We start from the raw sequence: 25,678 nt of genomic DNA on the forward strand, positions 1-25,678 counted from the left end.
CGGAGAAAATTCTGTGAAAATTTCAAGGAATGATATTGATTTGGTCTACTTCAAAAAAAATAAATGCGAGCGTAGATTTTTAAACACCGCAAACGAGATACGTGGTTTGGTAGTTTCACCGTCGATATTTGTCACGGACTGCGGAGCATGAACATATCTCAATCATGTTAAAACCTGTCTATGTTGTCAGCGTGAGGAATGGGAGCGTGAGGCAAGGCGGCGGCGGGGAGCATCAGGAGCGGGGCGGCTACGAGGAGAGCACCTCGGAGCCGCTCTCCCGGCTGGGAGAAGGCGAGCCACGAGGAGATGTTCATCAAGGAGGGCAACGCGGAGATCCTGCGGCTCCGGACGCGGGAGCACGGCGAGCAGCAGCAGCGCGCCCAGAGCCTGGAGGCCGCCCCGAGCCACCTGAGCAAGGAGGCCGATAGCCTCACCACCGGCGAGGAGCTCGGCAAGAAGATGATCATGCAGAGATTCATCGACGGCGAGGGCAACGAGGAGCAGGTCTCCAGCATCAACGAGAACCTCCTCTCCAATAACCTCCTCCTCACGCGGTTACTTCATCGAGGAGCAGCAGAGGAGCCACCGCAATCGCCAGGCCATCGATACTCAGAGTCTCCAGGTAACCCCGTTTCCAACTAGAGGTCCTATACAGCGAGAGTGTAGACAGATGTGAAACTCCGAAAATCCATCAGGCCAAGAGACCCTCTACTGGCCTCCTAGCGACAGGTGGAAGATTTTACTTTCGGGGATCCAACAGTTTCTTATGGACAATTATTAGGGAGCATCAGTCATCACCCTAATTTCGGGTGTTGACCTACCTACCTGGTCGATGATGAGCTTCGGGTGGACGTCATGACCCAAACAAGTTTCACAAACTTCGGCCCTTTTCGACTTGTTTGCAAATCGAAACTGCCAACACGTTGTTAAACATCAACCATGTATAGGTAAGTCAACAGTAGAATGCTGAAGTCCCGAAAGTAAAAGCTTCCACAATAGCCGAGATACGAGTGGAGGGTCTCTTGTCTCTGCCTTCGCCGATGCCTCCGCGAATAAGGTTAGGGCTCTATATTAGCTGAGGGTAAATTGATTTTGAAAATGAACAAAAAATATATATATTTGTCTTGATTACAAGGATTGATTCTATTGGAAAAGCCACCATAGCACTATAGGCCACGCTTGCCACCTTGAATATTAAAATTTTGGAAATTTGACCAAGAAATCGAGTTTCTCGTCAAAAAATACCCCCTGTTACCAAGTTTCACCAAAATCGATCGAACAAGAACAGTTTCTTGACCATTCATTTTTTCATAGTAATCATGTGTTCATTTTTTATATCCCATCGTTGAAGTCTCTGAATTGGGGCGTGAAAACGTCTCGGTTCCCGACAACAGCAAAGGGTATATAAATCTTAACGAAAGTATGAATGGGGGCGATAACACAATAAAAGGGAATGGCAATGTCACTAATTTAGCTTTCAGAACAAATGAATAATTTATAAATAATATACAATTATCATAATGAATACTTTATATACATTGAAATCTTGGCACACCAAGACTATAAATGTAAAGTATTATTCACACTTATTCGCGCTTCCCTCACAAGAGACATACTATCGTTTGAAAACCGGCCTTAAATTGACGTGCATTTTAGTGACTTTAACGATTAGATAAGAAAATAAGCCAGCCATTATTTGGAGAGGACTAAAAGAGGATACAAGTATGTGCCACGTTAGGGAATTTGGGCGAAGAGATTATTAGAGACCGAACTCTTACTTATTGTTATAACCTTGTCTCGTCCATACCGGATTGGTGTCTTTAATTGGTATCCTTTGTGATATTGGAATATGAAGATTGGCATCGGCATTTTCCTGGTGTTTTTTGTGTTAAAGGATTGGCTGCCTTTTTGAGATTTGCCTTTTGGCTGGCCCTGCGCCGTAAAAAAATTTGAGGCAGTTACCTCACCCCGAAATTTTTGGCAGCTTGAGCGTTTGCGGTCCTGGCGGCTGAATATTTGCAGAACTGACGAATGCTCGGTAGCACTATGCCGAATGCTCGGTAGCACCATGCCGAATGCTCGGTAGCACTATATGCCGAGCTTTCGGCAGTTCTGCCGAATTTCGATAGCCGGGACCGCCAATCTCGACTTCAGCTGCTGAAAATTTCGGGGTATAGGGATACTGCCGCAAAATTTTTTACCGTGTAAGAGTTCCATATTTCGACAAGTCCGTCCTTTCCCCACGTAGGTACTCTATTATTACAAAGAGTTGAATCGAGATGATTGATTTCTTGCAGGAAACACACTGCTGTCGATGGGGACCCAGACGGACTGCAACCAGGCGACGCAGACGGACGCATCGTGGGTTCGGCCGCCGAGGCGGAAGGCAAAGAGCGACTGCGGGGACAGCAGCGATAGCGACGAGGGTCACCGGGGCATCGGCGGGGTCGGCGGCGGGGGCGTGAGACGCAAAGCGCGGCTCATCAGCATCCTCATCAACTCCGGCGGGAACGGCAAGGGCCAGGCAACCACAACCACAACCGCCCCATCAAGTCGCCCATCATCGAGGAGAGCGAGAGCCCCCGGAGAGCTGCGCCAACAAACACGCCAGAAAGCACAAAGCTCTCCACTCCAGCTCCTCCAGAAGCCTCACCGACTTGATCAACAGCCAAAGGTTTTTTCATTCAATTATTTTTCAAGGTTTTATGAAAAATGGACCACTTACTCTGGAAAAAAAGCACATCGAATTTCTAGAGGTCCAGACTCTTGAAAAAACACTGAACAAGAAAATGGACTCTTGATTCAATCAGATTTAAGCTTAAATTCAAAAGAAATCCGCCTCAAATTAAGAGGCTTGGTTCTTTATTTAAGCTTAAATCTGATTGAATCAGGTGTTTTTCCTTGTCGATGTTTTAAGAGGTCTGGACTCTAGATCCAATGTGTTTTTTTCCCAGTGTAGGCAAGGTCCGAGTTTAAGCATTCGGATACATGTTTCATAATCAAAATTTCACGTGGAATACGAACCTTGCATCGAAAATTACTGAATTCAACTCCCAACTAAGATGTTACCATTTTTATTTCACATTGGTTACGGGAATTTAGAATTGCCCGGTCACAAGAAACGCAATTCTCCACGTGAGTCAAATCGCGCCTCACAACAACGTTGGCAGGCTTCTCAATCGAGCATTGTTCCTTATTTGGGTTTGGCAATTATTTTAAATCGATTATATGAAAATAGGAAAACACGCATCTCCATTGTGGGATCTCAAAACTTCCACCTAAATTCCATCTTTCGAAATGAAATTACCATGGGGTTTTTATATATATATTTATTTTTTTAGGGCATAGCGCTGTCTTTTGGGAACGAAAAATTATGAAAGAAATGACAGTCTCGACTGTTTATTGGAGGCTTGACAAACATGAAGTTGCCCGAGTCAGTTGGCAGTAGGAGATAATGAAGGTGAAAATCAACCGTTTTCTTGCCTCGAAATGTCTAGGAAATATTTTTTAAACCAGACAAAACCCCAAAAATTAAAGAGGTTAGTTCATATACATCGAAATAAATTGTAAAATAAATTATAAAGAGAGTGTTTTTCTATTTTCACTTCTCTGCTTCAGTTGTACCCCTGCCCAGAGGCAGAATCTGGGTTTCTTTCTTTTTATTCTAAAAAATGAAGGAAATCCTATTTTACTTTCCTTATTTACTTCGATGAGGAGGCTCTCGAGTGTCTTTCGACTACCAGTTGCCCATCAGTTTCTTACCATAGATCATGGTAAGACCATCACAAAGTGGTTTTTATTTCCCATTAATGCTAGCGTTCAATATCAGACATGATTTGCACCCCCATTCATTTTTTTGGGAACCTCCTGGTATACATTATACAATGAGGGTGGGGGGGGCTAGGGTCTAAGAACCATATTTGGACTACATTTTGCAATTTGGAACTATAAATTCTGGCTCTTCTGGAAAAACACTTATGTGCATAGGGAAACTAATAGCTTATACGTCGTTTTTAAACCGAGCTATAAATTATAGTTCCAGATTGCAAAATGTAGTCCATTTATCGGCTGTGAACCCCCGTCCTCGTTGCACAACCATTTGATAAAGCCATGGTTCCTGAATCCGGAGCGTATCCCGTAGTATTGAAATAGGTGCCTAATTTAACCTGTATTAAACAATTTTCAGCCGTGGATTATTTTTAGAGGAATTTTGTTCCGGTCAAACTGTCTTTAATCGTTATACGTCTTTCCAGATTTCGCGAAGACACCCTTCTGCGCGGCAGCGAGCGTGACCTGAGAAGTAGGGTCGCCAAAGCCAGGGCGAAAGAGCTCGAGGAATCCGGCCTGAAGAAGGCTCAATCCTGTGCCGAGATCCACCCCGAAGTATTGGAGAAGCAGCTGCGCACCCAGGATTACATCCCGAAGTCCTTGAAAGCCAGGTTTCTCTCCAGGAACAGGAATTGCCTGGAGACAACCGGAGTGGACGGAAAGTTGAGGCTGAAGGAAAAGGCTCAAAAAGAGGGCGCCGATTGGCAAGCGACCGGGAAACGAAAAGACGAGCAGAAAGCAAAAGTTGGCGCCACACCCGTGAGGTCGAGATCGCAGTTGCTCAAGAGTACGCCCGCGAAAAATGGCCCGAAAAGCATGGGCAACGGTGTTCTTGTAAAGGGATCCGAGGACGAGATAGATTCAGGGATCGTCATGGCGAACCACTCGAAGGGCCCGCAGAACATCGTCCACAAACACCAGGAGTTGCTGGAGAAGAAGAGTGTGTTCACTATCGCCTACGGAGACGTCGAGACGCAGCAAATACAGCCGGACAGCAGTAGTTCTCCACCTTAAAATCCAGAAGATTTCTTCTAAAGATTATCTTATTCACATAAAACCATAGAGTACATAGAGTCGTAATGTAAATGGGAGAGCTGGCGCCATGTTCTGCTCGACGAATTCCGAGCCCGGTGTGCGCCGAGTTCGGGTCGCTTTTTCGATACATTTTCGATCCAAAATGGCGGTGTGGAATACGTGGTAATTCCTATCTCCTCTGTTGTTGTTGTTTGTTGTTGTTGTCATCGGATGGCCGGGTACCCGTGTATCGCAAACAATCGATTATGTATCGAAAAAGTGACCCGGCGTCACACAGGAGTCTCGGAATTCGGGACATGGAAAATGCTTAAAAGTGGCGCCAGCTCTCCCACTTACATTACGACTCTATGTACTCTATGCATAAAACCTTCGTAAATTAACCTTTTTCTTTCAAGGTCTGCCTGTATTTAGATGTATGTCGCGTCGCTTTTCATGTCTTCCAATTGGCTAACTCGTATGTACAGATTTTAGACAGTCGTAATTGTATTCCCGTCCCTCTGCCAAGTTTTCGACGTATTTTTATAGATATAAAAAGTTTACAGTATAACTGATCAGTGATCATCGTGAAGTCATGGCTCAGACTTTGCCAGAGCAAAATATTTATCGGTATCTATGTGTTCTTGAACTTGTGAGTGTGAGAATAGATGCGGAGAGTAAATGACCCTTGTTTCTATATATTACGATGACTTAAAAAAATTGAATGAAACCCTCAAAAATATCATTATTTCTACTGTCAGGTGTTTTTTTGTGAACGTTTGTGACCGTTCACGGAAATGGGACGATTTTTATTAACAGAGTTATTTTTGTCGCGTCAGGTCAAAAAATGAGTATTAAACTTTTGTTTAATCTACAAAAATTGCTCTTTGGTATCCCAAAAGAATATCTGCGAGCTGTTATTTTCTCCACTTCTGTGTCGATAGACGGCGTGATATTGCATTTCGATCCAACAATTTTGACCTCCGAACATGGTGTTTCAAACTGCGTAATTTTTTTAACCGTAAACATCAAACTGACAGACTGGACCTGGATTTACATTGTTGGACGTTTTTTGTGCCAAAAAAGTTCGTGAAAAATTCTTTTCAGCGATGATATACCAATAACTCAATTTTAACTTTTTTAGGACTGCGGTTCCCTCTCCTTGGGACGGTCACATTAACGTACGTATATGGATTATTTTCTATTTTTTCAAACTTTTAAACTAATTTCTTAGAAATTATATTTTTCCGAGGCTTTTTGAAAAATATTTCGCCAGTAACTTTCAGAGGATATGTACCATTAAATTTCCCCGTGTTTCTTTTTGTTTACTAATACAATCATCACAATCTTCAGAGCTCATAAAATGATCAGCAATATGTAATCATTGGATAGCTCTTGAGAAAAAAGGAGGTGAATCGCAGTTATCTCTAAACGATATTCATAAGACCTGTAATTGGACGTATTCAAATTAAGAAAGACCGTCTCTATTGTGACACGGGCACTGTTTACCCTGTCGCACATGAATCAATATGGGCTTCAAGGCCCAAGGCACTATACAAATATGGTCTATTTGATTTAAATACCTGCGTCTATTATTATTCTATCTTGGATATTTTTTCAATCAAAAAAGAAAAGGAGAAAAGCTAATCAATGATGTTCACAACAAGCATTGCTTAGCTGAAATACTTAAGATCAGCAGAGATATATAACCTCTGTCTGTTTTTATTAATTATATTATCAAAAGTATTGGGATAAAATATGTATCACAAGGAGAAAAGATAAGAGAGACAAATAACAAACTTTTTTCTGTAAATTAGTTCAAGATTTAATACGTAGGTACGCTTGTCTTCTGGCCAAGTCTTGTATATTCTAATAAGTGGCCAATTTCCCACTATTTAAGTGCATGGTGATCATGATCATGTATATTTCACTATCCATGTAATTTCATCATTAAGTCAAGGATACTGCCAAATATGAGAATAATCAATTGTTTCTTCTAAATCAAATAATTACATTTTATGTTTGTACATTCATTGAAGAGTTATGAAATACATTTTGTTTTAAATTTTAAACTAAACGCATCTCTTTTTTCATTTTTTTAATCATGGCAAAATTCACGATATGAATTGCGATCTGCGAGAAGAGCCGCAGTCTATATTAAAATTTGAATGCCAGTATAGTATAAATCTGAAAGATCCTGTTGAATTTACTTTTTCTTCCCCTTCCCTTTTTTTTGAGGACGTGCTATTTTACTGAAATACTTGTATGGCCCTAAATGTCTTCGTACCATTGTGCCCCGCCACCAAGCTTGGATTTTCGTCGCCATCTTGTTCAAATATTCTTCTCTCTCCTTAGATCGCCTGAGATCCTCTTTCGTCGCCAAGTAGTCTTCTATTTCCTTCTGCCGCCCCGTAAACTTTAAAGAGCAAAATTTCAAGAAAATAAGTTCATCAGTCACTAATAAGTTGACAAAGTAAGCACGAAAGATGAGAGTGAAAGAAGAGGGGAGCAAAAGAAAGAGAGGGTAACTGGGACTGTTTGTGAGACAAGAGAACGGACCAGAATTACTTTTTTTATGAGCGGCCCCCTATAACAAAAATTACTTGTTTAACTTTTCTAACCTTTCGTAAAGTCTCCAAATAATTGAGATTGTGTGTCTCGTATGCGCATGCATACATACAACATGCCCACTTTTGGTTCGAAAATCCGAAATTTAGCGTTACATATTTTATAAACGGAGCCTTGTAATAAAAAATCACTCGTCTAACTTTTCTATCCTTGCGTTCAAGTCTCCAGAGAATTGGTAATAGTGTGTCACACTTGCATGCAGACACATGCGCGCTGTTGGTCGACAAACAAATTCGAAATTCAACCGTAGGTATTTTGGATTGCATTTTGCAAATAGAAACCAAGAGCATTGCAATGTTGGTAAAATTGTACAACTTCTTTCTAACTTATGACTGGCGCAAATGGCATAATTAATTTTTATAGCAGAGAGCCAATAATTGATACACATCGAAAACTTGCATTTTCTTTCAAGACTATTCACTGGAAAAAAAAAACACATTGGAGTCTAGACTCTTGAAAACATTGACAAGAAAAAATACTCTCGATTCAATCGGATTTTTGCTTGAATCAAAACGAAATCCGCTTAAATTATGAGGCTTGGTTCTTGATTTAAGCTGGATTCTGATTGAATCAAGAGTACTTTTTCTTGTCAATGTTTTTAAGAGTCTGGACTGTAGATCCAATGTGTTTTTTTTCCAGTGTTCTTCGTGAAAGATTATGCAAAAATATTGGCTTAATGGCTTTTAAAAAACATGAATAAATTCGTAAAAGTAAACCAACAAATCGCAGGCGACATCCATTCAAATGTAGACTAGACACAGCTGACGGAAATAGACCGCATGGGTTTTCCATGGAAGATATTATTCCTGTCCGAACCTTAAGAAAAATCGACGAAATTACTCACCTCTGAATTTAACCGCTCTAGTTTCTCCAATGCTGCGTTCCTTGTTTCCATCAAGGATGCTAATTCAGCCTCACGCTCGGCGATTTCCTCATCATACCGCTTCGTCCAATTTTCAATCTCATCTTTCAGTTTCTAACCAACAGATGCCAATGTGCACATCATAACTCATCTTAAATGCAAAAATAAATTTTAGACAGAAAAGGCATATAATGAATACGCAAAATGAAGTAAAAAATATTTTAAAACAAAAATATTCTAGACAGTGTGTGTCTAAAATACACGTAACATCCTTGAAACCTTCGATGACCTCATCCAGGAGACCATGTAATATCCCGCAGATACTTCTGAGTGGAGTGAAAGTCTTTTTGTGCCATCTTAGACCCCCCCTGATGAGGTGCCCTTGTGCCACCCCCTTCCCGAAAAATGTATGATCTGCCCATGACTGCGGGCCCCTCATTTTGTTGAGTGCGCCTTCAACAAGCGAGACGGCAATTTGAGCGGCTTAGGAGTACGAATAGTCGTATGCAGTAGTTTTGCTACTCTCGCTTAGTCCCGGCAAGGAATACCCGTCGATGACTATGCTTACTACCTTACTGCGTGTCTCTCATTCTATCGACTTCGCCTTCAATGAACGTGATGGTAATTTTGACGTATTTCTGTCAGACGGGGCTGTAGACGAGTGAGATAGCCTGTGTCAGACTATCAAAATACTCTCCATCAAAATGTCAAGGTCCAGAGCTGTGATTGGTCCAAGTCATCGAATTAGCCAATCACAACACCTGACCTTGATATTTTGATGGCTAGCTTTGATAGTGTGACACAGGCAATTCGGTGCAATTTTGGTAGGAGGTTGCACCATTACATCAACGATACTTCTCCTTTGTTCCGTACCGCAATAGCAAGATGGAGGTAGTTTTCTATCTCAGCGTCAACTCGATGTTCAGAATCGATGGCAGCGACCGCTTCCTGGACTTTCGTTTCGATTTTCGCCTCTTCCATTTGACACTTGAACATATTCTGCTGCTCTCGAGCATCTTCCCATCGCTCTGCTAAACTCATTCGCGCTGCGTTACACGAGAGCTCTCCTTGAATATCGTCCTACGTTATCAAAATAAAAAAGGACAATTTTAATTTTATTTCATCCGGGAATGAAATACTTAATACTTTATTAACTTTCGATTTGAAATCGTTATTCAGAGGAAACAGCCGCCTGCCGCGGCCGTAGCGCACGGACCTCCTATCCGTCGCACGGTGGATCGAGTCAATAGGAGAGCTCGGACAAAATTCGGAAACTTTTAACTCTTAGAACTCCGTTCTTACAACACTTTGAGGTCCTAAAAGTGGTTCCATTCAAATTCTCGGGAAATTTTCTTCCAGAACCATCTCTTGAATTTCAAATATGACGAAATAAACATTAAATTTGCAGTTATGGTTAAAAATTTCATGTCCAACCTCTCCAATTGACTCGATCTACTGTGCGTCGGCTGTCGCCATTCATATGGACGTATTATTCTGCTAACCAGAACTATAGACGATTGAAAAAGATGGGGTGTGCTCTAGGAACCTGCTTAAAGCCTCGGTTCCGGTGGCTGTCGCGCCGCGTCATTTTCGCGCGCGAAGATGCCGCGCGGCAAAGTCGCGGGACCGCCGCGCCGCGCCGACAAGCGTTCCGAACGAAGCTCGGTTCGGGTGCCGATTGTTGTCGTCTGGCGACTGGCGCCAGCCCTGCCGTGATAGCGAAGAGAGCCGTAAGTGCAAAATTTTCGAAATCGAGTTTTTTTCAAAATTCGTCTAAACTCTTTTAGATGAAATGACTGACACAGCTAAAACAGCAAAATTCATCCTAATTTAATGAAAACTAGACGTGCGTAAAAGCAGTAAGTGCACAAAAAATGACACATTTTTTTTTTCAAAACAGCCGTAGATGCATGAGAGCCAATGAAAACAGTGCTTTCCAGTGAAGTGCCGCCATCTTAAGATCAAATCAATTTCATTCCTTACAATTTTCACAGATTTTTCTCCGCGCGAAGAGGAAAAATCACGGCGTTTTCACGAATTAAGGTTGAGTAGTTTTCCATTTAAAAAAGGATGTGTGACAGGAAGTTTGCGACGCTGCAAACCGGGATACGTGGTTTGGTAGTTTCACCGTCGATATAAAGAAAGAGCCGTCGTCCTAGAAGAAGTAGTTAGGTCAATTTGACCCGACTTGGGAACAGTGGCGTGGCGTGAACTGCGATATATCGATTGTTATGAAATTTAAACCTATGGTAAAGAATCGATTATTAAGGTGTTCGCTGCGAACACCCTGTTTATCGATCCTTTTTCATAGGTTTAAATGGCGTAACAATCGATATATCGCAATTCACGCCACGCCACTGCTTGGGATTCCCAAGAGTAATCGTCAAGAAAATATTTACTGGCACGACACAACTATCGCCAAAGCAAGTTTCTTCGACGCGTTTACTTCTTTTAAAAATTGGTTATTAATTTGGACACATCGTAGCATATTAAACTGAATGTAAAGTTAACCTTGACTTTTCTAAAATTTCAAAAATAAGAGACACCTCAATTACAACTATTCGCGCTGGATGATCGTCTATGTTGCATCTGCAAAATTGAGGATGCTATGGCGCGAGGCGTGAATCCGTTGTATGCTGACATGAGGAGCTGCTCAGATTCAGGAGGAAAGATTAAAAAAAAAAGGGCCCATTTACACCATGTCCTATCTTCACCTGTGTTGCTCATGTAGCCTTTGAAGTACCACTACGAATAAAACAAACACAATATCGACGGTGTAAGTCGGCAATCACATAACTCGGTTTGCGACGTCGCAGACTTCCTATCATACTTTATTTTTTAAACGGAAGACTACTCAACGGCAATTCTTTAAAACTGCCATGATTTTTCTTTTCTCTGCGAAGAAAATTCTGCAAAAACTTCAAGGAATGATATCAATTTGTCATTTTCTCCTTTTAAATAAATGACATGGAGACGGAGATTTGCAGACACCGCACACGAGTTATGTGATTGCCGTCTCACACCGTCGATATGGAAATAGAACAAGGGAAAGGACGCTTGTTAATGACGGCGCAGAGATACAACTATTCATGCTTGATGGATGTCCGTGTTGCATCTGCAAAATTGAAGGTGCCATGGCGCGAGGCGTGAGCTTGCAATTCATGGAGCATCATATTTACGGCTTTGAAAATTTTGCCTCTTTTGTAAAAAAAAAAAAAAAAAAAAAATGCCGAACTATTCCAAGCCACATTTATAACAAAAGTACGATACTTACCACGATCTCTGAGATCGTGTTTGTCTCCTCTTGCAAAGCTTGTTTTCCTGATCTAGTGATGTCTTCAATACTTTTTTTGGCATTCTTGATTTCCACTAAAACCTGCGAATGTGATTCGTTTAAGTTGGCATTTTTGTGTTGTTGATTCGACTGTTTTTGAACATAAGCTTTGAGGCAACGGTAAGAACCACTTTCCAAGAGCTCATCTCGGGTTATGCGCAGAATTTGAGTTGTCGAATTCCTGAAATATGAACAACATCCCTATAGAATTTAACCAAGCTTTGTCTCTGTGTTATAAACGTGTTCCTTATTATGTTGTTTGTAATGTTAAGAGAACAATACTTGTCGATTAATGCGTTTGAAAATAGTCGGTTCACTTTCTCAAAGGAAATTATCGTGAAGATGAACAGGAAACCGTCAACCTGGAGTTACTCTTATATGAATTTCTCCTCACCTAGGTAATGCAACATGATGCACCTTTAACGTTAAAATATTTTCAAATGGTCAATTTTTGAAATTTTTAAAATGACACTGAATTATATTTCAGGTTTAATTTTTTAGCCGGAAAAACCATATTGCTCGACTACTTTTAGGTACACTGAAAAAAATGTATGCACTCACGCTTCATAAATCATGGGTCGGGGCCACATACAGACCTGTGAAAAATTTGATGCCGACCTATGAATAGAGATAGAGTCCATTTTAGTATGAACAAATATTACATACGATGAGTATGTACTCTGAGTTCATTCCATACTGTATGGACCCAGCGTCTATACTGGATGGACCCAGAGCCTATACCGAATGGACCCAGAGTCCATACCGTATGAACGGTAAGTTCATACACATGCTTTTCCATACACGATATGTTTACGGCACATCTCTGCTGTAGTCGTGAAAGCCAGACGGTATGTACGAGCAGTTCATACCTTTAGATTATCCAAGCTGTATATGGACTCTCACTATACATTACAATTTTTTTCAGTGTACCTAGAATAAAGGAATTTTACCGAGTAAGAAAAGCGTTTCCCCTCTGAGAATTTGCTCTCACTGCTGGCTTATGAAGTTTTTCTACTATGATGAGTTTCTTCACGGCATCCTCCAAAACGCACACCAGACTGGCTATTTCAATCGGATTTTGAAATTTCAAAGCCATTTACACAACATCTTAAATCGAAATGATCTCTATCGTTAAGAATTGTTTCGATTTTCAGGCAGCGGACACGTGTAACACTTCCGGTTTCAATATTCCGACTGTTTACCATGGGTCGCCAAGGCAACCAGATACCTAATCATATTGTAACGTCGGGTTAGCTAGGATTGTTCTGTTGCGCGCGTGTCGTAATATATTACCGGCAACAAAAATATCAATATGACAAAAGAATTCCATGCAAGTGCGAGTAGTTGATGCCTCATATGAGTCGTTTCACTTTTGACGATAACATAGGAAAATATGAATGTTCATCATTCGTAGCATTTATTGGCGATCCCGACTTTCCGCAACATTGCTTTAATTGCCGACAGTTAAAACTCTGGATGCAGACAAGAAAACCACTAAGTAGACGAAAACACCTACGTCGCCTATAGAGGGGTAAATACGTCGTCACCTTCCAGGCAAAGTATCACAAGCGCCATGCGACGTTTAAAAATTTCCTCCGCCATTATATTTTTTTTACAGAGAAATTGTTCAACGAAGCTGTCCGAAAATTACACCGAATTTTCTTTGTGCTGCCGATAAAATTTAGTGAAATTTTCGAACAGATTTAACCAACAATTTCTCAGTAAAAAAATAAAATGACGGCGGAAATTTTTAAACGTCGCATGGCGCTTGTGATACTTTGCCTGGAAGGTGACGATGTCTCTTCACTCCTTAAGGTTACTTAAGTCCGTCTAATTTGTACTTTTACTTTTTGTACCACGTCTGAAGTTTTAACGTCCTGGCATTTAAGCGATCTCGTCAGAGGCGGATCCACAATTTGGCAACAGCGAATTTCTTCCATTTAAAGCTATGCTATATAATCGATTCTTGTCGGAGCTCCTGGCCCCTCCTAGAATCGATACATTTCCATAGGTTCAAATGTAGAATAAACAATGTTGCCAATTTCCTGGATCCGCTGATGGATCTTGTGGAGCGTTGATATCGACGAGGCATGTTACAATTTTGGACTACCTACGCAGGAAAAAGTATCGAAAAACTGAGCAAGTTTAAGACTCTGAGGACAACAAAAAGGGCCAGAATAAAAGAGAGCATGGATTCGATCGACATGAATCGATCGAAAAATTGAAACGTGAACCGATCTACGTGAACCGATCGACTAACCCATGAATCGATCGATCAAACCTGTGCATCGATCTACAACTCCAGTAATCGATCAACAAACTCGTGAATCGATCGAAATTTGTCAATCAAATAGGTGTCAATTGAATCACTTCGATCAGTTCCTTATCTCGATCGATTCATCTCGTTCAAATTCATATCCTCCCAGAATAATCTCGCACTCATATCATACCAACGCGTTCAAATGATAAGTTTTCTACACACCTTAGGTGAAAAAATATTCTCAATTTTGAATATCCTTGGTTCGACTTTTGACCGAAATGCGTTAAATTGTCATACAAATAGACTGATTTGAAACTACAGGAGCGCGTATGTATCTCGGTGCTCGTTCTTGAATACTTTCCTAATTTTTCCAACCCATGTGAAAAATGTACTCGTTGAAAATTTCTAGCAAAAGAGTTGGTTTGTTCTCCTCTGATCAAATTGAATGGGAGCAGAGATTTTATGACACCAGAAACGCGGCACGGGTTCCTGATTTTTCTTCGTTGAAATATTCCTCTCAGCTACACAATAAAAAATGCTAAATAATCCAGCGAAAACTTGTGCACACACAAAGCAAGCAAAATAGCTCATACGTTTTTGAGCACTCGAATGAAGTGAAGTAAATGTTCGTGGTCGCATGCAATCGAAAGCTCGATGTGTGCGATGAGTTATGACTGACGGAAAACTTATTTGCCCTTCATTTTGAGAGTCGCTAGGCAAAAACAGTTACGTAGCAAAATAGCTGCACTCTCGGAAACGAAAACAGATAATGGTCAGTTAATTTGGTTATCATTCATACCTGGAAAGGCAGCTCTTACGCCTGTTATGAGGGTCATAGCAGCTAGTACAGAAAATAAAGAGTTAGAAACTCAAAAAACTCTGTTAATACATTTATAAAAAAAAGAGCGAAGAGGAGGGGGGGGGGGGGGGTTGTATTATCACTAGGAGTAATTTCAAATACCGCGCTCTTACGACGCGACGGCAGCGCCCTCTGACTGGCTGGTGGTTTGTTGTTTTTATTGCGGATCGCTTGTGTTGTTTTCAAACTTCAAAATTTTGCAGCTCTACCGTGTGTTACAGTTTTGTGATATAAAGTGATTTTTCAGTTCAATTTCATACTTTTGGCATGTATTCTTTACATCGTGCAGCTATTTAAACTCCTGTGTATGTAGAGATGTCTCCGATCACATTTACTTAACGTTCTTTTTCCCCTTTTCTTGCCAAGCACCTCTCAGATTTAGGTTAGAGATAGGTCACTTACAGACCTTCCCAATTGAACCCACCGTTCTAATCTATTATAGAGATGTGAAAGAGATTAGAGAGTTTTTTTAGAAACCAAGGCGCATTATCGTACAAAAATAGGTTTACGTCCGTTCCCTTCACAGATGCTTCATCTTAATTCGTAGGGTTGTGTTTGACTCCGCTGCTAACAACAGCCGCCAAGTATCTAGAACTCCTGTATGCTTCTCTGATTCTCAAAATCTGCAAGGCTTGGAAAAATGAGTCGTAAGTGCTTTTTTCAAACTCTTTCTCTCTAAACTTCTAGTGTAATTATATAACCGAGTGTAATATGGTTTGAATGGATGGCAGAGTGAAGACTCTAAATTCGATTCGGATGCGATCATCTGTCATCTCTCCTGATTGATTCGTCGTATAACTAAGAGCTCATGCAAGATCAAAGCTAGTCTTCTATCCTTAGTTGCAATTAAAGGAGCTTTTTTGAATTTCTTGATGAGTATTATAGAATTTGTATTTAACATGTGAGGCCAAGCATGAAAGCAAACTGGTTAATTTTAGGACCTGACTAGCCTATCCTATGTGAGTACCAGAATGTTACTTATGTAATTTTCCGCTCTCACCATTACCATAGTATTAATACACTTCAGATGTATGACCTCCAAAGGTCCAGTAAGTCAATTCAATAAGAAATATTCTCTTAGACCAAGAAACATAACAATTGATGAGAAGTATATTTAATCTAATATTCTGCCTGATTATGTATTTTTAGGAAAGTGGATCAATTTCTTCAACGATGCTGGAATCCCTTCCTCAGCAGCGGCAACGTATGCCCTCATTTTCTCAGAAAATAGAATCTCTCAGGACATGCTCTTGGATCTGGATCGTGAAGTGTTGAAGGAAATGGGCATTCAGACAATGGGCGATGTTATCTCAATTCTAAAGCATGCAAGATTTGTCTATGAAAAGGTAATAATTAGTCAAAAAATATACAGATGTTCACAGGATCAATTTGACCCAAACCTAGCCAAAAGAAGTCCATTTTCTTGGTTCTTTTAAAATACAATGTCTACTATGGATTTTCCCGACAGAGGTGTCGGCCTCCTGTGGTGTAATGGTTGTAGCGCTGGCCCTATGACCAAGAATTCCAGAGTCCGATACGCGGCCAAGTGATCTGAGTTTAATGGTCTCAGGCGATGGTCACCTGGGGCTGGGATAATAACCGTGGGATTAGCCAATAGGCTATGGTAAAAAATAAAAAATAAAAAAATAAAATAAAAAAAAAGGTATTGTTCATACATATCGACAGCGAAACTCCCAAACCACGTAGCTCGTGTGCGGTGTTTAAAAATTCCTGCTTCTATTTTATTTTTTTGAAGGAAAACAAATCAACGTCATTTCTTCCAGTTTTCACAAGATTTTCCTCACACAGCAAAGGAAAATCATGGAAGTTTGCAAGAATTGACTTTGAATAGTTTTCCATTTAAAAAAATATTGTATGACAAGAAGTCTATGATGTCGCAAACTGAGCCATGTGGTCTGTAAGTTTTCCTGTTCATATGTGGATGCACTTGGTACCTCTATAACATGCACCTATTTCACGTTCATTTTAGACTAAACGCGTTCTTTGTTACAAACTTGTTAAAAGTGATGTAAATTAGTTTCAAAAGTGTTCACAAGAACAATCTCATCATGAACCTGTGAACAATTTTGTCTGTTGTAGACTGCCAGGGATACAGTGTTGCAATCTTCATCTAAGGATAAACCTGAAAACCCTCCCAAGAAGACTGTGGTTTCAACAGTTTCTGTTCCAGAAAATGACCCTTATTTCTATTCACCCTCCGTTGAACTTAAAAAGCAGAGTAAGTAAACTTAGTACTTTCTATTTTGCTTTGCATCTTTCTTTGACTTCAAGAACTGGCATTGGAAAGTTCATAGTGAAAAAAAAAAAAAAAAAAATAAGTAGGTAATATAATTTTTATTTATAAGCACATCAAAAAGATTTAGTCACAATTTATTAAACCCTAGCTCATTGCGTCAGACTTAAAAATAGGTGTAGCCAGTAACTTTATAACAACAATCTGTATTATTTTTTTTTTCTTTTTGAGAAAATTTATTTGAAAAATGTACAGTTTAAATTTCCCAATACAGTAAATCATCTCCCTAAAGCCGAAGCTTGTGTGTGTGAGAGATTTTTGAAGAAATGATCAACCAGATGAAATGAAGCCAAAAAGTAGCATGAAATTCAACTGTATTTTTACTATTTTAGTCAAGAAATCATATTGATCTAAAGTCCTCATCATCTGGGCGGTGTACGTTTGCAGCAGAGCGAGTTCATGCAAGTCACCCATCTCTAATTTTGATGTTTTTATATAATGTATGCACTCACCACAAGCAAAAGCTTAGTGGGTTTTTACTCTTTATTAATTTATTTTTTAAAATGTTTTTTTCAGCTGAGGAAAAGAAAGCTCCCGAAAAGCAGGTCCTGTTCTGCCACCAAACATGAAGTTATCCTCAAAAGCATCAACAGCTGCAGCTAATTTTCATGACAGTGACACTGGTAAGTCATCTTTAACCTTTTTCTTGTATATTTCATTTTTATTGTGAAAAGATTTTCCGAAAAAGCAATTGTCCATTTTTTTAACCCAAATTCTTTCAATTTCAAGTTTTTGGCCCATTTTCTTTTGTAGACTTTTTCCTTTGATTATTTGTACTGCAATATAGAACAACCTAAGTGATTGAAAAGAGATTTACTTAGTCAGATTTTAAGTGATTGAAAATAGGTTTAGTCAGATTTTAATTAATTAAAATTAAACCCTGAAGATATGTGTGGTCTTCTTGATGTTGCGTATTTTCTGCTACTTCGGGAGCTTGATCTGATTTTATTGCTCTCAATATTCCTGAAAGATAATGAAAATAGTTGAAAAATCGGTTATTAATTTCAAGGCCCTGATCTTATTAAGTATGTTGGGTACTTTTAGATAGACTTGAAACAATCAAAAAAGTTTGGGTTTTACTCCGATAAGACTTTTTAACACTTTCAAGCTTTACAGAAAGACTGAATACTTACATAAGTATAATAGTTAATTAACTTTCTCTAGTTAATTAACTTTCTCTACCCATTGATGCTATAATGTCACTAAATTCATCATTCTTTGGAGTTTTGTCCATTTTATAATTAATTCTGGTACGGAGCTTACTTTTAAGGAGATAGTTTTTTATTTATTTTCTTTCAGGTGATTGCCAAACTGTTTAAATTTATCTACTATACTGCACTACTTTTCTCTGTTACTACTATTGCATTACATTCCACACAAGTTTCTGTCTGTTTTAAAAGCTGTATTATATTTGTTTTTACTGTGTAAAGCTTTATCTTCGAAAAATGAAATTTCTTCTTATCTTTTCTTATCTTTATCTAAAGATCGTTAAATTGAAGTTTCACAAAGCTCTCTAGAGGAATGAATGGAAGCTTGATATGAATGGTTGTGTTAGTGGAAGGAGTATATGATTATATACTTTGATGATATTCAGGACCAGGAATTACTATGCAGCTGCTTTCTCAGGAATTCCATCGTTCAGTAATCAAATGTCTAAATTGAACTGTCTTATGAATAGTATCTAAAGTACTTTCTTGTTTATAGCAGGCTCAAGGGAGAAAAAAAGCAAAGACTGCACGATTTTGAAACGAAAAATTAAAACAAGTGTTCAAAAAGGTGTCATTGTGAAAGAGGAAACTGAAGAAAGTGACAGTTCGAGCAGCTCCTCATCAAACAGCTCCCTAGAATGTGTGAGTAAACTCAGGAAAGTCATGCCCGAACCAAGTAGCAGCAACACTAGTACTTCAGGACGAACTACGGCAGCAAAACCTTGTAAGTAGTCACTCCAATAATAAAATATCTACATAATCCATGGCATAATGTTGTGTTAAATATAGACATACAATATAGGTCCAATATCCAACACAGTAACACTGGTCAAAAAATAAATGTCAAGTAGGTTTGCAATAAGTCTGATATTAATTCTGAGTAGATTTTTAAAACTGATTCCGTAAATGGAAGGCGAAACTGCAAAAACTTTCAGAATGTTCAGTTCTTTTCTTCAGTTGCCAGATCTCACTCCCATATGTTACAATACTCCTCACTCTTCTTTTTCTTTTTGCAAATACACAAGTTTTTTAAAAGAGTTCATTTTTAGTTTGTTTCAGCGGCACCAAAAGGACTGTCTCAATTTTACCAGATAAAGAACCAGAGATACTTCCAAAAGCAGGCACAACTTTTACCATCACAATGAGTGGAGCTCGTGCTACTTCTCCCGAACCAACGAAGGTAGGTTTAACCTTATGAAGCAAATAATTTTTTTCCATCAAATGATGAATTTTATCTGAGTTTATTTTGATTATTGCTCACTATGTTTTCTTTTCCAACAATATGGGTCTTAATGCTCTTAAGGTGTTTCTTCTGCACATAGGAGAGCGATCATACAGTCGATCGATCAGTTAATGATTTCTGAAGTTTCTCTGAGCATCACAGCACATTGTAATATGTCAAATATTAGTGCACAAAATTTGACTAAGAAATGTCTTGAAATAACTCCAAATGTATGTTTCGAGAGACTGTTACAAATCTAAAAGCGGAACAATTGGCGATACTCACCCAGACTGTACTCTTAGAGTTATTTCGAAGTGTTCCTTGGTCAAATTTTGTGTACAAATACGTGATGCGTTATAGCGTCATGTGATGCTGGTGAATTCTGGAAAAATGTTCTAAAATCCAGAAATCATCAATTGATCTATGGAGTATCAATCTCTCTCTGAAGTGTTGAGGTAAGTGATGTTTTAAAACTTTACTGAAACACTATTCATTGGTCTAAATTTTTTTTATAATTTTTATCATGTTTTGTAATTAACTTCACAAATTTCCAGAAATCTGTGTTTGCTCGGTTGGATAACAAAAGCTCTAATGTGTCAGGAGATGTGGCTGATACTGATTTTTCTCTTGCTGGAGAGAAAAAATTTCCTTTTGATGGTATGTATTTGTTATAGTGTTTGCCCAAATAGTGTATGATTTACATTCAAGTGATGATTTTTAGCATATTTGCAACTCTGTTCTACAATATTGCCGTCAATTTTGCCTATAAAGGCATCCAATTATGTATTAGTTTATTTATGCTGGAATGTCTAGTCAATTACATATCAAATTGTAATGTGAAGGGAAAAAACTTACTTCGGTTTTTCATCGTGATCATGAAGTGGATAAAAACTGTGGATTAACTTGAGGCATGAGTCCAAACTTCTACAAAAAAATACTTGTCAATGAACCAATGAAGCTCTCATACAACATGGATGATCAATCGATCTAAAACTATGCATGTAAACATTCTTTACATAATTGAAGCGAAAATAGAGAAAGAAAACGTGTTAAGTCCAGAATTAATTCCAGAATAAATTGAAAGGAAAACTGTTTAACGCAGCAGTACAAATTATTATAGCCTCAACAAATATTCATAGATGTATTGAAAATTCTCTCTTCCTAGGTATTTTAATATTAAAAATTTCAATTATGCCTCCTCTTTAATTCTCTAACGAATGTTACCAAATATTGATCTAAAACTTTAACTTCATCACTGAGATGAGCAAACAGAAAAAAATGTAGTAATCAGAGTTCAGAAATCAATAGTAGTTGATCTAGAGAAATATCTTAGCCGCAGAATGAATACTCAATTGCTGTTTCTTTAATTTGCAGGCAGTGCAGGCTCATTTTCTTTCTTCTTCAGGGGGGTGGGAATGGATTTTGGTTGCCCAAGGAATATTCAGTTTACTGAACGCCCCCAAATCTTTCTCAGGACACTTCATAATTTTTGTATTTTGTTTAGATTTAAGTTTTAAGTCTTTAAATTCTCTTAGTTTTAAGGTATGACATACGTATGTGCCCTGAAATAATTTTTGTATTATAAATTTACTTGCAACTATTATTTGTAGACAATGGACTGCTACCGACAGTGGAGATTAAAAATGACCTTTACACCCCAACTGAGGAAGCCTACTCGAAGGAAGATGGAAGAGGCTTGCACGAGCCTGTAGCATGGGTGAAACCCATCATTCACACTGAAGGAATTCTTGGTAACGTTCATCATAGTTTTCCTCATCCTTCACTGTTCATTTTATTGAGGCAACTTTTCCATGCTGAAATAGTGCTGACACTCAAGTGAAAATAGCTAGCCGCCAAATTGGCTAGTCGAATTTGGAATTAAATGCAAGAGCTTAAATCCGAGCATGCGTTATCGGGCATTGGAGTCTAGTTTCAGGTGTCTGTCTATTGTTGCAGAGGTACTCTTTTCATGCTCAGTACCCCTAAGTGTAATCGACCATGCAATACCCACGTCTTATGCCAACTTTCAATTTGTTTAAAACTGCAAATTTTGTTTGTGAAGTCAGATTCAAAGTAAAATTTTTGGAACTTCACTGGTATATCTGAATTAATGAATGAATATTGTGCTCTTAAACAAATGAAAAAAATCGTCAGAAACCAAGAATTGCAAAACATAGGTATTACTCTCCTCGAACTTCTGCTCTAAATGTGTTATTAACTTACTCATCTTTTAATTTTTCCAGCAAATCCAGCAGTGAAACCTAAAACAGGTCCCAAAGAGAGACTTGGAATGACCTCGTCTGCTTCTCCTTTTCTTTCATCTCAAGCTAACCCGTTTGATCAGCATTATACGTTGTAAGTTTTTCCTTTTTTTATTTCACTGTATTTTGTGAAGTTTTAATAGAGTTTAGGGGAGTTCAAAGGAATTCTTGCCGGAACGCTATCGGTATCGTCTTTTACGGAAACTGGTGGCAGTACCGACAGTGGTGATGATATCGTTAACAGCCCGTCTTATCGGAGTTTTGAGAGCTCGCTTTCAATGCATTGTTGCCCCGTGTGTCTGTTTGTCAGATTGCCTGGCGCAGCGGCGCGTAAAATAGATGTACGAATGGCAACAGCTTATTTTTGTCATCTCCGAAAACACAGATCGCTATCGGTAAGAACGCTCGAATCGTAACTTTTTCTTGATGGAACTGTTTCGGTAGCTTACCGACAACCGATAGAACAGCCCTAATAGAGTTACTGTCGGACCTGATACTGGTCATTGAGAATGAGCCCAAATTACGTAATGTACCCATTTTTTAAAATATCTTATATTTTGCTCTCTTGGAGATCAAGTGTAAAATCTCTGTTAGATGCTCAACTAAGGGCTAGGCAAAACTTGGGCTTTAACAGAGTTCAACTACATATTATGGGTATTGTGGGCACGAAAACATCCTCTGTGGAGGTAGCTCCTGTTATTGGTGTTATTTTTATTCCGGATAATATGCTATTCGTTGAACTGATTATTGCATATCCAACCAAATTTTTTCAGAGCTGAAATTTAAATTTTTCCTGCAGTATCATTGTTTTTTAGATAAGATAAGATAATGACTGGTGAAAATGGGAACGGTGTATAGTGTGCTTCAAGGTATTATCACATCAACTTAGCAATCTCTTTGATGAAATTCAAGATTAGATTGCTCATCCATGTCCATTTTATGCATCCGAAGTGTGGAGTCAGAGGTCCAAAGTTATCCATCCTAAATAGTTCAAGTACTTGACATGGCAGCACAAAGTCAATGCATCGTACTTAATTGCATTTTCATTGATTTTAGATTTGAGTGCTAAATTGTTAACTTTATTACTTACAATTTAATTCACCGTTTTGCACCATGAAAGCACCACACATTTTTTAAACAAATTGGGAACTTACTATCCATGTTCAGAATGCTATAAACTTGATTTTTCCGAAAAATATTAGTTACCATAACTTAGCTTTAAACTGTAGAGGTTCTTTTTTATCTAAAAGTAATTCTCTCAATTTTCAGGTCGACTCCTCGTACATGTCTTCTACAGATGGGCTTGGTAATAAAGAAGTTGTGTTGGATGATGATGATGTCTTCTACACCAATGACATGCAGTCCAACAACATGCACCTCTCTAAGGTTGTGGAAAGAAAGTGTCCATCCCTAGTATGGATTACGAATTGATGGAAAAACCCTCCGTCAAAAACAGAATTTCATTGAATCGACCAATTTTATATGGGGGAATAGCCAAAGTAACAGGTGGGAAACCTTCCTTAACTGCCAAGGAGAGAATCGCTATGAGCTTAGCACCAGATACCAAAATCAGAACCACTGCTGCAATCCTGGCCAGAAGTAGAATTCGTCCTAACCCATTGGCTAGAGAGAGTGCAAGTGTGAAACCCATCAGAGAAAGAATCACTTTCGACTCTGCTTCATCAGTCAGAGATAGAGTAGGAGTCAAACCAACGTCAACAGTTCGAGATAGAATTAGCGTAAGAGCACCACTTCCACCTAGAGAGAGAATTAGTTTAAAACCAGCCATCTCTGCAAGAGAAAGGATTAGTTTAAAAACAAACTCCTTCTGTTAGAGATAGGATAGTTTAAAATCGACTTCCTCCGTTAGAGATAGGATCAGTTTAAAGTCAACTCCCTCTGTCAGAGAAAGGATTAGTTTAAAAAAACTCTCCCTCTGTTAGAGAAAGAATTAGTTTGAAACAAACTCCTTCTGTTAGGGAAAGAATTAGTTCAAAACCAACTCCATCTGTTAGAGAAAGGATTACTTTAAAATCGGGAACTTCTGCCAAAGGAAAAATCAGTGTTAATCCATCTATTGCTAGAAGGGAATTAATTAGTTTAAAATCACCTGGCTCCAGAGAGAGAATCTCTACAAAACCAACAGGCTCTATCAAGAACAGGATTAGTTTAAATACTGCCACTCTGTCAGAGAAAGAATTAGCGCGGACAGTAGGCCAGCCAATGGTAGATCAAAGCTTTTAAACATGGACAAGATTGCACACAAAGGCGTGCCTGTAAGAGCTCATTTTGGTGACTTTCAAAAAGCATTGAAAAATAACGGTGTCTCTAAGCAACAAAACAGAACTTCCAATGTTTTCAGTAGGTTAGGCTAAGTCAATTGTGGAGCATTTATTTTGTGCTTTCCATCATAACAGATCTGTAAACCTCATTTCCTACCTGATTGTAAGATCCGTTTCTTAATCTCAGATTGAATAGACTTACCATTAATCATTTCAAGGCTCTCCAATTACTAGAAAAATTCATGACAAAGAATCATCTTCTGCCTTCTAAAGATTCCATACAATAGGGAAGTTGCAGGATTGTTGAGGAAGTAGACTCATTTTTTAGTGTCATTCGGAAAATCATGACTTAATAGTAATAAGGTTGCGATGATGAATTTCTGTTAAATGTTGTGAAAAAAAATGAAGAAGTGTTATCAGCATTTTGGCAGTTACTTACCTTCAACCAATCAGCATCAAACATATTGTGCAGAGTAGTCTTTAGTTGCTTTAGATTTGTGTTTATCAAAAGAAGGACATTTTTTTATCAACCTCATAGTGTCAATTATGGTCCTCTTGATTATTTTTAGGTTCTTTTTTTTTTAATTACTTTCATGCCAAGTTCGTGCAGGCTTCTTAGGGACTGGGGAAACTAAGAACAATGGGGTAAACACTGAGAATTGAAATTGGTGGGAAGAATCATTGAAAATACAGAGACTCAGGATAAAACCCTCAATGAAGGGGTATTTTTAGACTATGTAACGACTGTCAAAATTTTAAGTCCTAAGCCAACTGATTCTGCATTCTGCCGTTTTGTCCCATGCAAACACTAGAATAGTAAAGAAAATAGGAAATTTTGACTTTCGAATAGAATCGTTTTCCAGCAGAAGAGCGTACTGTAACATTATTCGTCCTTTTGGAAAATAATTATCATCTTCTGGAATACGTCATCGTGTTTTTATGATGATCAGATGCCCCTGTGCAAAATTACGGGCCAAAATGTGCAAAGCTATTAATGACTATTGCTCCAAACAGGTATTTTTTAAAGAAGCTCTTTTACAGGCAAACCCTTCAATTACTTTGACGCCTGTTTATGTTAAATATAAGATATCTCTTGGATAAAATACTCTAAGTCTCTGAAGACTTAATCGCATTATGTCTTGATTTGTAGATTTTAAACGTAACATCAAAATGGAATCATCCTCATGAAGATGTTGTTCTTTGTGTTGTAATGTAATCACCGCCTGTATGTTTTTGATCATGCAACAAGGATTTATTTATGAATTGTATGAGACGATTGCAATTTCTGCATGAAGGTGTTACTGTAGCATTATGAACCTTTTGACTGGGGCATTTTATTTCTTATTCTTTTTATACAATAGCCTAAAAGTGCATTGTCATAGTTTGTCCACTAGTCTGGCAGTCGTAGTGTATTTGTGAAAGCCATCTGAAGAAGCAATCTTTAACTACGCTTGCTATTGAATAAATCCAATGAGCTGATTCAGCCAGAAGCTGCATGTCACCACTCCCAGCAGCATTTTTGCGTAATTTTTTTAGATGATTAAAATTACTCACGAAACACTCAATGTTAAATATTAATCTGGAGCTGAACTTTTTAGCTGGAGCTATG

General features: G+C 38.7%; 3 protein-coding genes across 3 annotated transcripts; 2 read left to right on the plus strand and 1 right to left on the minus strand.

The window, feature by feature from the left end:
* The first annotated feature begins 306 nt into the window (after nucleotides 1-306).
* Nucleotides 307-7,206, plus strand: LOC140225780 (uncharacterized). Its single transcript, XM_072305691.1, has 3 exons — nucleotides 307-622; nucleotides 2,488-2,674; nucleotides 4,254-7,206. The coding sequence occupies exons 1-3, from the start codon at nucleotides 307-309 to the stop codon at nucleotides 4,840-4,842; spliced, it is 1,092 nt and encodes a 363-aa protein (XP_072161792.1). The 3' UTR covers nucleotides 4,843-7,206.
* Nucleotides 6,795-12,844, minus strand: LOC140225781 (dynein regulatory complex protein 9-like). The gene is made up of 6 exons (XM_072305692.1): nucleotides 12,614-12,844; nucleotides 11,604-11,844; nucleotides 9,203-9,409; nucleotides 8,312-8,443; nucleotides 7,127-7,255; nucleotides 6,795-6,803 (listed from the first exon to the last, which is right to left on the minus strand). The coding sequence occupies exons 1-6, from the start codon at nucleotides 12,757-12,759 to the stop codon at nucleotides 6,795-6,797; spliced, it is 864 nt and encodes a 287-aa protein (XP_072161793.1). The 5' UTR covers nucleotides 12,760-12,844.
* A 4,038-nt stretch (nucleotides 12,845-16,882) lies between these two features.
* On the plus strand, nucleotides 16,883-23,218 carry LOC140225782 (uncharacterized). Its single transcript, XM_072305693.1, has 9 exons — nucleotides 16,883-17,021; nucleotides 17,613-17,719; nucleotides 18,801-19,028; nucleotides 19,354-19,484; nucleotides 20,081-20,183; nucleotides 21,137-21,277; nucleotides 21,770-21,881; nucleotides 22,359-22,473; nucleotides 23,057-23,218. Exons 2-9 carry the CDS (start codon nucleotides 17,662-17,664, stop codon nucleotides 23,216-23,218), a joined length of 1,050 nt encoding a protein of 349 aa, XP_072161794.1. The 5' UTR covers nucleotides 16,883-17,021; nucleotides 17,613-17,661.
* The last annotated feature ends 2,460 nt before the right edge of the window (nucleotides 23,219-25,678 follow it).

This window comes from Bemisia tabaci, unplaced genomic scaffold (genome assembly GCF_918797505.1).
Source record: "Bemisia tabaci unplaced genomic scaffold, PGI_BMITA_v3".
Classification (NCBI taxonomy): Eukaryota; Metazoa; Arthropoda; class Insecta; order Hemiptera; family Aleyrodidae; genus Bemisia; species Bemisia tabaci.

What these genes read in the sequence shown, in the direction of transcription:
- LOC140225781 (XM_072305692.1), bottom strand. Translation starts at nt 12,759, where the DNA reads ATGGCTTTGAAATTTCAAAATCCGATTGAAATAGCCAGTCTGGTGTGC. An exon ending in GGAAACGCTTTTCTTACTCG is followed by an intron (nt 11,845 to 12,613) that starts GTAAAATTCCTT and finishes TTCATATTTCAG; the next exon opens with GAATTCGACAACTCAAATTC. An exon ending in TAGAGCGGTTAAATTCAGAG is followed by an intron (nt 7,256 to 8,311) that starts GTGAGTAATTTC and finishes TGCTCTTTAAAG; the next exon opens with TTTACGGGGCGGCAGAAGGA.
- LOC140225780 (XM_072305691.1), top strand. Translation starts at nt 307, where the DNA reads ATGTTCATCAAGGAGGGCAACGCGGAGATCCTGCGGCTCCGGACGCGG. An exon ending in TCGATACTCAGAGTCTCCAG is followed by an intron (nt 623 to 2,487) that starts GTAACCCCGTTT and finishes GCGGCTCATCAG; the next exon opens with CATCCTCATCAACTCCGGCG. An exon ending in GACTTGATCAACAGCCAAAG is followed by an intron (nt 2,675 to 4,253) that starts GTTTTTTCATTC and finishes ACGTCTTTCCAG; the next exon opens with ATTTCGCGAAGACACCCTTC.
- LOC140225782 (XM_072305693.1), top strand. Translation starts at nt 17,662, where the DNA reads ATGAAGTTATCCTCAAAAGCATCAACAGCTGCAGCTAATTTTCATGAC. An exon ending in GAAAAAATTTCCTTTTGATG is followed by an intron (nt 20,184 to 21,136) that starts GTATGTATTTGT and finishes TATTATTTGTAG; the next exon opens with ACAATGGACTGCTACCGACA. An exon ending in TCACACTGAAGGAATTCTTG is followed by an intron (nt 21,278 to 21,769) that starts GTAACGTTCATC and finishes TAATTTTTCCAG; the next exon opens with CAAATCCAGCAGTGAAACCT.